Here is an 11,824-nt window from a genome sequence, read left to right on the forward strand (position 1 = left end):
CTTTTTTACATGGGCAGGAAGTGGGAACCAAACCCGGGTCTCCAGCATGGCAGGAGAGAGCTCTGTCACTGAGCCACCGTTGCCCACACAAAATCACAAAATTTTAAACATCACATAGACAGATAAATTATGAGATCTAAATCTATTCTTATTATAGATATCATATATTAGATATTAGAATATAATATTGGATATAGATCCAGTCATTTAATCTGAAAAAAATGAGAATTCTAAAATGATTGCATTGATATAAATTATTAAAAAGACCGTTTGTACCTTACATATGACAGCGTATAGTTTTTAAACCCAATTATCCCTTCAAAAAGATATGTCTTAAACTATGGAACTCAGAAAAGCATAGTGTTATTAAGGTTTTGAAAACAAGTAATCCTAAATGACATCAGTCTAAACTTCCTATACAAGAAACTAAAACAACCCTTAATGGATATGTGGATATGCTGATAACACTTTCATAGTCAGCTCTCGCCAGGCTGCAGAAAAACCATTCTTCTTCTGCTAAAGCCAAGGGAAAAACAATTGGTACAACTTGACAATTTAAATAAAGATGAAAAAGAAGGGAGATGAAGTAATACATTAAAATAGAAGGCATGAAGTTGAATTCAGAAAAGAAATCTGCTGTTATTTTTCTGATTCTGTTTTAAATCATAAAAGGCAACAAACAATAAACAAAAGTGCTGGTAATGTGAGATTCCACTAGTTACTGCATGTAATTTGTATTTGAATGTTTTCATTAAGGTCAACTGCTTAAGATACTATCTAGCAACTTGCAAATCATATCCTGTCATCATTATATTACTAGTTTATGACAGTTTGCATTTTTATTTTAAAAGATGTGCTTGTAAATATGTTATCTTATGTCATCTCTGAGAAATGAATTAATTCGTATTCCTTTTGTGGATGCTGCTTTCTTCAAAAGGCATTTCAATCTTGCCTCAATTTAAATCTTCTCAAAATACAAAACCTAACAGAAATGCTAGCTCTGAATGGAAATCAGCATGCATCCATCGTTACTTGTTTTTTAAATAATAATGTAGAAATATTGCCTAGGAACAATACCTCATAAAAATTAATAAGGTGTTAAAATAACTATATTATTGGAATGGCTGAACACTGACTTACATATCATATTTCTGCAGTTTTAAGAATAAAAGGGATTATTGCTAAACATATTTTGACACATTAGATGTCATTACAAAAACAATCAGAAGCTTGCAAACAGAACTCACAAACAGCATACGTCTGGGCCAATGAGTTTCAGACGGGAAAAAGAGCTGGATGTGGGCAGGACACAATACATCATTGTCTCTGCTAACCCAACTCCCAAGTATTCATATTTGGAGTATAATAATTAGCACCTCATGGGTTTTCAAACAAAGGTTTTGGCTGAAAAACATCTTTGCCTGAGGTTCTTTCATTCCCATACAAAGGCAGTATCTAGTTTTAGCCTATAAAATGTTTCATAGGTTATTACTGCCGCAGACCGGCTCGATGCAAGCATACATTTGATTTTGGACAGATTATGCATAGGCTGATCAGCCAGGAAAAAGATATTATGATGTTAGAGGAGCTCGTCTCCTTCAATCACCCACAGTATTGATAGGGCTGTGCCATCCACTGGTGGTACATACTGAGTCGTCTACTCACGTGGCCTTGGTCGTCCAGTTCGTTATTGGTGAGCTTCAGCTTGTCAAAGCTGATGACTTGTCGCATCCATGTTTCTCCTGAAGCAGGTGAATCTGGATGAATGTACACCCGGGGTGGCACAGGGGAGTCTGCGTTACCCGCCACCATCCATTTAGAGCTGTGGTAAACATACCTAGAAGGCAGTAACAAAGCTCAGGATATGGACTACAAGGTCCCTGGAATCTTCATCTTAGCAGAATCAGACAAAACAGGCATCCCATTTTTTTTTTAAGTCCAAAATTAATTTCCTCTTTATACTTAATGAGGAAATGAGTTTTATTTCCTTATGTAAGAAATAAAACTTCAAGCGCTTTTCAGAAATTCACTGAAGCAGGGGTGGCCTACTGACAACTCAGACTAAGCTGTAAGTTAAGTGGTTTAGTGAATAATGTGCACATTATCAACATCATAAATGCAAGTCTTTAATTTCTTATGACTCACACTTATTCACGTTAGTCATTCTGACTGATATTCTAATATTTTCCCTTTTTTTCATTTGGACATCCAGTTGATCTGAAGAGAATATTAAGTTGTCCAGCATCAAGTTCAACTTAAGCAGATCTCAGAAACTGTTGAAATCATAGTATCTTAGGATGTCCCAATTCCTATGAGATCACTTTAGATTTATATATAGGCTGACAGGAGAATAGGCAATGGAGGCAAGGGGAACTTGTCAGAAGTTCCAATAATGTTTTCTTCACAGGGAAAAAATGTTTTACCTATTATCATTTAGAATTATTTTTTCTAATGGTACAATGCTATAAGCCAAGGACAAATTATTCAGTTTAATTTTAAAACTTTATCATAAAAGGTAGGGCTTTATTTCTCTTTCTTAACCCATAAAGAAAATTCAAAGCTTCAAAATACCACTAAATGAAATATAAACCAAACTTTGAAAACAATGGCATATTTAATTAATACTATTTTTCCAATTCACAGGCAGAAGATACCAGTCTGTTTACTTCAAATGTGTTGATGAGGTAAAAATAATGCATTTAAACAATAATGTTTCAAGTAATGAATAAAATCATAATAAGTAATCCTATATTCAGATTATCACTTATTACTTAATTTAAAATACATTAATTAAAGACTAGTGACTAATATATTTTGTTGAATCACTTACAAATGGGTATAAAATGGATTATATGCTTACGTGATTTTCTTTTACATGTGTTTTAAATTATGGCATACGATTTAAAGCAACAATTTTAAGATGGTCTCAGAAAATTCTACCTGTGTAACATATCAATTTCTTTTTAAAATTGCATGAAATATTATTATAACATCTCTAACGAGGCCCTTTATGTCAAGCATGGGCAAATTCTTTTTTGAATTCTCCATACACCTTTCATTTGTTATATTTTCTTTCCTTGATGAAAAAGACATCATTGCAAAATTAAGAAGAATAATTTTTCAAAAACCTTCCTCTAATTGTTATGGTGCAATTTCAATAAATAAATTCCCAAGTGTGGGCTTTTGTGTTTATTAATTTAGCATTCTCATAAATGGCAGTCATTTTTAACTTGACCAAATACCATTCTTTACATTGGAGAATAAAACAACAACAACAAAAAAACCTTTTTCTAAACTGCTGGAAAAAGTGGAAAATAAAATGAAAATCTTAGAAATAGAAGAAAAAAAATTATAGTATTTACATGAATTTGCCCATTATCAAAATATAGAGTTATATGCTCTATCAAAACCTTAAAAGGCAGGTATATTGAATAGTCCAAATAGTCATACTCGCTGAGAGAATAAATGCTATGTTACACATTCTTTGTAAAGTATTCTAGATACAAATTCTAAAACAAATTTCTTCTTGAGAAATTATAAGCGAAAGCAAATTTAAGTTTTACAATTTGATCTTTTAAAATTTCACATTTTAATAAAGTTCCTTCCTTTAGTAAAAATAAATAAGTCAGTTAAATAAAATAAAACCACTCATAGTATATGGAAAAGATCTGGAAAAAGAAATGAGACTAATTTAGAAAAGAAAGGAATAATTTCTAAACTCATTAAGAATTATATTATCTTCCTCAGTATAAAACCCAACTTAAAATACGGATTTTTAAAGCAACCATATTTAAAGAAAGGACTTTGATACCTTTTAGCTTCTGTTTTGCAGTCAGATAATTTTAGCAAAACTTCCTAATGATATATTTAATTAAAATAAGTAAACAATGTAATTTACACGCAAAACACAAATAATAAAACTGTCTTTTCTATTGCCTATTTTTGTAGTATCCCATACTTTCATGTGCCAATTAAAACCAGTGTGCTGTTAACACCATAAATCTATTTCAAGAAGGCAATGACCTAAATTTTTGAAAGTGGCAAAAAAACAAAAATTTAAAAATTTCGTTTAAAATTTACTAAAAACAATACTAGTCTTTTAATCACTCTAGCTGTTTACAAAAAAAAAACTGAAACAAAGACCAAAACTTAAAACTGTATCTCCTGACCTTCCAAACACTCCAAACGTTCTTTTAAAACTGTTGGCATTTTAAACCTTCAGAAAAATAAAAAGCATGTCATTGTAAATTGCTGATTCAATTTTTTGCAGAAGAAAAAAGAGTGAAGGGTGGATTGAAACTGAAGAATGTGCACCTTTTCAAACTTACTTGATGTCTAGATAAAAAACTTTATTTCAAAATCCAAATAATATAAGATGTTTAAAAATGTGTCTTAATTACCAACCAAAAAGTAACAGCAAGATAATTTATTACCATTTTAAAGCTATCTTAATATCCTACTTAATTATGAAATTTTACTTTTCTTAATTATCAGAAATAATTTTCTCAAATTGCAGAAAGGAAAAAAGCCCATATTTTATAATCTTAAAATTGACAATTAAGTACATTTATTTGAAGAGCAAAAAAATCATGAAGACAAGGAAACATTTAGTGTCATATTATGTATATCTACAAATGACTTAATATTTCCTCTTAAAATTCTAATAGAAATGTAAATCAATATAAAATATACATTTAGTTTACAATACCAAATTACAATAGCAGTGGCTCCTACGCAACTTGGAAGAAATTTCTGGGTCTATTAAAAGCAAAACAAAAATTATATTTCCACATTTGCTGCAAGATAAGGTACCGGCTAGGCTAGGGTCCCTGGAACTCATGAGTGGTTAGATTAGAGATCTGGAAATTCTACAGGCTGCTGGAAACAAACATCAGTCCTCACAGAACAAATAGGCACTAGCCTGCAAAGCCCTTGCATTACTTATCCTACTATACTCAGTCACTGTACCTGTATCTTTTGTTGTCCACTGGCACAATATCCATGGCAATGTAATACTGCTGGTGGGGATCTAATCCTGAGATCTTCACTCTCATTGCTGGAAACATGCGTCTACATATAAGGGAGAAGGGGAGAAGAGGGTTTAAGGTTTGTTTTTGTTTGTGATTAAACATGGAGAATGAATAAGCAAAGAAACCTTTCTAACTTCTATTTTTCATATGGACAAATGTCTACAATACACTTGGGTAATATAATTCAAGAATCAGAACATAGGACATATAAAAATTGAGGGTTTTAAATACATTTTTTTGCACTTTGTGCAAGCATGCCATGTTTACTGAAATGTCAGTGTAGTGTAAAGCAAGAGAAGTACACTGGAGGATTAATGGCACTAAAGAAGCACTTTATTCTTTAATCAATGGGCACATTTACTTCAATAATTCAAATAATAAAATGTACCAAATGGTAGAAATAAAAAAATGGAATTTCTGAAAGTGATAAAATATATTATAATGTGAAATTGTTAAAGGGTTGTAAAAAACCACAAGGAGCCAATGTGCCATACTATAACCAAACAATATGTTCTTTATTGAGACAGGACTTCCTGTCTGCAGCATGGTAAAGGTGAAGTGCAAAAGTTGCTCTAAATTTGAAAGGGATAGTAAAATTTCTTTATTGAAAGCAGAAACTAAATATAATGTATATTTACCAAATCATTCCTTCCCCCACCCTATCCTGAAAATCTCTGTTCAACCACACTTAAAACTTTGCTAACTAAAACAAATGAAAATATACATTTCACCTGGCTTCGCAGAGATACATGTCAAAGGAGATACCAAAGTGAATGCACCCATCCTTTACAAAAGGCACAGTAGCAATGACTACAGCAGCAAATTACTGGCTGTGAGCTAAAAAACAAAACAGGAGTTTCTCTTTTTTCTTCTTTTAACTTTCATCTAATGATTTATGTCTCGGACCCTTTCCAGTTAATCTAATTGTTGCTAATTTAACCTTATAACACAAATTTTAGTACTCTTATTTACCAGATTTTTATTCTCTAGCAATAATGTCATTAAAGACCACTTCCCGAGAAAAGAAAGTCCATTATTTCTAACTAGGCATGAGAACAGTTTAATATGCTAGTTGTTTTAGTGTTATTTCAGTGCACCTGTAAGATAAAGAGTAAAGGTCTTTAACTACATCCTTTATAACACAACTGTTGCTTTGTGTTGTTGAAGACTGACTTTGGCTCATTAATAAAAGCTCTGTGAAAATGTAGAGGGTAGCACATGGATTCAATAAAATATGTTTTTGTAATTTCTAATAAGTTTTGGTACTTTTATATTATCCAGGTTTTTACCATGTGTACTCCCTGAAAGAGTTGTATGTATTTTTTTTTCATGTTCCTTTCAAGGAAGCTTATTCTGCATAGGTTTCATTGCACTAAATAAACTGAAAACTTTAAAATGCAAATATTTCTGTGCCTTCTTCACATTTATATGATCTAGCCACCAAATCCACTCATTTTATGAACTAATGTATGTGGGAATTTTACACTTCAAAAACCTGATACAGCTACAAAAACTTTTAATTTTCCTCATCAAATTTAAGCTAATGTGTAAGATTTCATTTAGAATAAAATTAACCACATACCTGGATCTACAAACAGAATGATTTTTAAAAATCAGGGTGGACATTTTTACAGCTATATGTGATTGAATATGTATTAGCAGTGGTTTCAATGACTTTTCATCCTCGTCAAATATGGAAATAGCACAACGTATCACGTCCTCATATTGCCAGAAATTCTTTTGATAAAAAGACAACTTGGAAGTCTCAAATCTATAGAAACAATTTTTAAGTTTGGCTATAGAGTAAACCGCATTTGAAAAATTAAAGAAAAGGAGACGCGAATTTGTTCCCTCGTTCCAGGAATGATAGCCACAGCCTATTAAATAAATGCCAAGATAGACTTAAATATGACCTCAAAACTATGGCTACCTTGCATGCAGAATATCAACCCTGGCGGTTACAGCACCGGCAGCGACAGGGAACCCCAGAATCGAACAAGAGCGCGGCGGTGCTGGGTCCTTCACGGATTGCACTTGATAGAGAAATTCGCCTCAAAAGTGGACCACTACTCGGGGCCTATGCATGTCTGTCCGTAAATGTTAACCAGAGTGCGCATGGCGCTGCAGGCCCTTCTCCTTCCTAACCTACCGAGGGCTGGGGTGAGGCCAAGGCCTGGGAACGTGGGGCATTCGTGCCGACTGGCCCTTTACCTGCCCGCCTTGGTGATGATCATCTCCGTGCCAATCTCGTGGAAACGCTTCCAGAGCTCGGCTCCCTGTAGATCCACCCGTGGAGCCTGCGGCGAGGGCAGCGGGGTCCCGGGCTGCACCAGGGCTGGCGCCGGGGATCCCTTCGGGGATCCTCGCGGGGACGCCAGCGGGGAAGCGCTCTGCAGGAAGCCGTCTTCACAGCCGCCTGAGCAGCAAAGGGCAGAGAGAGGGAGAACCAGTCGACGGGGGAAGCGGGCGGTAGAGACCGACCCCCGCAGGCGACTGAGGAGAGGGAAAGGACCAGGACAAAAGGAAACGCTTTTGCCATCGGGTCCATCTAACTGACCCATCCATAAGCAGAATGCCCGCTAAAGAGAAGCTCCACGCTGGAGTGAGGCCTGCCTGGCTCCTCAGTCCCGAAAAGGGGAGAGATTTGCGGGCCACGTCCACCCCACTCTCCTGGCCTTCTCGCGGCCAAGGCCTCAAAAGAAGTTTCATGGCGCTACCGGGGTCTAGGACGCGTGCCCGGTGGAGTCTGAGACGATTTCCCGAGTTCAGAGGCACCAGCGATGGCCCCAACACAACCTATGCTCCGAAGCGCACAGAGCCAAATGTCTGGTGACCCGGCCCGCAGCCCAAAGCGCCTGGGCTTCTTCTTTCCCTTTGCTTCACCAGCCCGGCCGGAGGCATCTTCTAGGACGCTCTTCAGACCCGGCTCGGGCCAAACTCTTGGGTAGCCCTGCGTTTCCAGGCAAGCAGCGAAGTAGCGAAGCAGCCAGAAGAGCGCAAAAAGCAGCTGGGTGGCTGCCGTCGGCCTTGTAAAGCCAGAGTCAAGAGGGGAAAGCAAGAGAAGCGTTCTGCTACCCACCGAGAAACCACGTTGGCAAATACACCGCCCTCTTCCTGGTTTGCTCAAGCGGTTTAGGGCATTCATTCCGGTTTCGGGGGAACTATGCTGCTGCTCCCCACCCCTCGCCCCCATGCTTTTAAAAGTTAGGGGAGAAAAAAGAGCACCCATTGGCTGGGACCCCAAGGGAGGCCGTTGAGGAAACCACAAGTCTGCACCGCCGGGAACTGAAAACAGCCGCGGCTGCGAACGCGAGTTGCCGAGTGGACACCAGCAGCCTGCGATTGAGGTTGGACGCTGTATTTTACCGTTTGGAAGGTGACCAGAGATGCGCGCAGAGAGAACTGCTAAGGTCTCAGCGAGCTTAGTGCCCTGACACCAACGGCCAGCAGCGATGGTGGTTAAGCTGCCCCGGGACGTAGGGACACGGAGCGTACGCACACACCAACTCGCCGAAGTTCAGGTTCTCTGCCACTGCACGGAGCTGGCCCGACCCCGGCAGGGACGCGCCGGGGAGAAGTTAAGCGGGAAGGGACGGACTCACCCGCGGGTCCCCGGGAGCCGCAGCTCCTCTCCAGGTCTGCGCAGTTCCTGGAGGGTTCCGACGCCGCCCCAACCGGCTGCAGGAGTCCGGCGCCTTCGTCTCCCTCCGAGGAGCCCTTTTCTCCAACGCCGTCGCTACGGCTACAGCCTCGGTCGTCCGTGGCTCCGGCCCCCTCTTCCGCACCCAGCTTTCGCCGCTTCTTCTGCAACTGTTGCTGCTTCTCGGCGCCGATCAGCGCCTCCACGGAAAAGGCGTGCGCCTTGAGGCTTAGCATGCTGCACGGCGAGCCTCTCCGCTTCTCCGCCATCCCCGCCGCCCCCTCCCGCCACGCGCCCCTCTCTCATATAAACTCACGCCGGCACACGCACGCACTCGCTCGCTCTCCTTCCCCACAAGATTTAAACTATCGGGGCTTCTCGCAGGCCGAGATCTTCCCCTTTCCCCGCTGCGGGCAAGAACAAATTTGGCGTTTCCTCTTTCTCGCTGGAGTTGGGATCCGAGGAACCAGCGACGCGCCCGCCAAGCTTCCTTCCCTCAGTCTCTCGCGCGCACTCTCTCACTGATGGACTCCTTCGCTCCCACCCCCTCCTCCTGCTGCTCCAAGATCTGCCTCGACTGATGCGCCAGAGAGGACTACAGGGGTAAAAAACACTCTGCGGACACAAATTAGGGATTGTAATTGAAATTTGTTGCCTTGATCTGTCAGCACTTCCAGGCAGGAGAGTGGTGGGAAGAACTTGCTCATTAGTGTCAATAAAGTGGCTGGGGCGGAGCTCTGTGCCCTGTCAATCACAGAGATAGCCAGCCAATCAGAGGGCTCAGGCTCCGCGCAGCCCGCGCCCACTTCCTTACAAGGTAGCGAAAACACAGGGGTGGAAAAAGCGCCGCCGTCTGGCTTGGACTGGCCAGCCCTGCGCGCGTCTCGCCCTTCAGGTCTCTTCTCGGCCCACAGCCCAGTCAAGTCCCGGAGACTTTCTGGTTTCCTCACCAGGATCTGGAAAAGTGCAGGCTTATGGCTTTAAACCCTGACGATCACCGAGTTAGACTATCAAGAATCTTTAAAGGGACCTTAAATTCCCTTACCACTTAAGGTTGCTACAACTCGGAACATTTTTGAGGGTTGGGAAAATTCACAGCCACCAGGCCTACTGCTTCTCATTTAAACATTCTTGCATTTAGTAAGCACCTACTGTGCACCAGGCGTGGTACTCGGTTTATTTAAGTTTTGCTCCATGGATTTTTCAAGGGGTGAGGGGTTTTCAATAAATATTCAATCCTTTATATTTAGGGGAGAAGTTTATATTATCGCTTAGACCCTCATATAAACCTGTTTGAGAAAGCACGCCCTTTTCTTTCGAAATGTGATAGTTATTTGTAAATGTAGGCCATGGAATTTTGATTCTGTATGTCTGTAATGATATGGATTTAGTCCTAAAACCCTTAAAATTTTGCATAATGTGTTAAGATGCAACAAAATTTCCCATTGTATTTAAAATAAAATCTCTGATTTTATGTAACTTCCTATTTGTCCTACTTTTGACAATTTACCACTTTTTCCCGCTCAGGCTTTTAAAGAGTCAACTTGTTTCTTTATTACCCGATTATTTAAAAAAAAAACAAAACACAAAAAACTACTCTTGTTAATTTGAATGACAACAAACATGTACATGTACACTTTGTTTTGTAGTTTCAACATGACTTTTTGTTAAGATTAAATAACAACAACAAAAATGGGTTTGGTGTAAATAAAGCAAATGAAGTCTATGATGTGTATTATTCTTAATCTTTGGGATAAAATGCACAACAAAGGATTGTTCCTCACCACCACCACCCCCGGTTCAATTCGACCTCTGGGAACCTCTGGCTGACCTATCCTGAGTTCTCTTTAAGCTTTCAGCAAAATGATTCGTGGAGAAGTTTTCGCTTCCGCGGTCTCTTTACCGCAACTGGGGAACGCCGGGTTGCTCCGGAGGCCGGACAGCGCGGGAGGAGCCGGACCGAGCTGGCGGCGTCCAGAAGAAGGCGCACGCCTCCCAGCCAGACCTAGCAGCCGCAGAGTCAAAAAACACTCGGTTATAGTCCTACCGAGGAGACCTCTTTTAAACGCTTGAAAAATATTCGCCTGGGAGGAGTTGTTTTACATTTGTAAAAGAGGTTTTGCGACCGGTCTAGGGTTGTCGGGTACCGGGCAGTCCTGGTCCAGGTTGGGCTTCCAAGTTCGGCGGCCCCCCCAAGGCTGGTATTATAGCCACAAAAATGAGCGCAAACTACATCTCTGCAGCGGGGCAGAGGGCGGAGGGTAAGGGCAGTCGGGAGAGAGCAAAGAGGCCGACTTGAGGGCTTTGGGCCGGGTGTGGGGGTCGGGGGTAAAAGAAAGACTAGGCCAGTTGTGGCGCGCGAAGCTGAGCTCGGATAGGCGCTTGAAGAATCAGCGGGCTGCAAGGTCCGAGCGCCCCGCCCAGGCTCAGATTCTCGGCCATCCGAAGGAGCAGCGCAACGGCTCTTACAAGCCGCTCCTCAAGCAGCATCCCGGCCTCTGCAACCTTATGGCCTTGGGCACCCGGAGGCACTGCGGCCCACTGCTGGAATCGGAGTCCTTGGACCTACTTATGCTCTACGGCAGGGGAGGAAGAACAACCAGTCCGGAGGAACCAGAGGCCTCCAGAGATGAACGCGGTTTCCAGACTCGACTCCGAATCTGCTTTGTAGACCGGTTCTTGTCGTTCCGCAGCTCCTTTTGATTTAAGGATTACACAGGCCTGCGGGGCACTCTCGGGATCCTATAGCCCCAAGCTTTCCATGCTACCTCCGCCACTTCTTTCGCCTTTATCCTTTGGCAGCGAAAGTCTTAGACCCCCCAGTAAGAGCGGACACCCGAGGATTTGTGTCTACACTGACTATAATCTAGCAAACCGAGCCTCACAAACATCCACGATGTCAGATAGAACGTGGCGCTTAGAAATATCCCACGAGTGCGTGGCGCTCCCGGGACAGGGCCAAGGCGCTCCAGGTTAAGCTTTGAACTCCTTAGCGATAGATCCTCGCCGCCGCTCGCCACCTCGTACTCGCATTGGATCGTGCTCAGGTTCCAAAGTCGAGCAGGCCCATTTGTCACCGATCCCGTGGTCCAAGGGGTCGCACACTGAAGTGAGCTTCCTTCTCGGAGGAGGGCGTTGAATTTCTCCGTCCAGG

At 41.4% G+C, this 11,824-nt stretch overlaps 1 protein-coding gene across 1 annotated transcript in view; it reads right to left on the minus strand.

The window, feature by feature from the left end:
* Nucleotides 1-8,939, minus strand: part of TBX18 (T-box transcription factor 18) — a 28,152-nt gene extending 19,213 nt beyond the window's left edge. The window contains exons 1-4 of the mRNA XM_077159267.1: nucleotides 8,633-8,939; nucleotides 7,242-7,446; nucleotides 4,969-5,070; nucleotides 1,666-1,837 (exon numbers count right to left, since the gene is read on the minus strand). Of these exons, the coding sequence (XP_077015382.1) occupies nucleotides 1,666-1,837; nucleotides 4,969-5,070; nucleotides 7,242-7,446; nucleotides 8,633-8,939 (786 nt within the window). The remainder of the gene's footprint in view (nucleotides 1-1,665; nucleotides 1,838-4,968; nucleotides 5,071-7,241; nucleotides 7,447-8,632) is intronic.
* Between the last annotated feature and the right edge of the window lie 2,885 nt (nucleotides 8,940-11,824).

This window comes from Tamandua tetradactyla, chromosome 5 (genome assembly GCF_023851605.1).
Source record: "Tamandua tetradactyla isolate mTamTet1 chromosome 5, mTamTet1.pri, whole genome shotgun sequence".
NCBI classification, from domain to species: domain Eukaryota; kingdom Metazoa; phylum Chordata; class Mammalia; order Pilosa; family Myrmecophagidae; genus Tamandua; species Tamandua tetradactyla.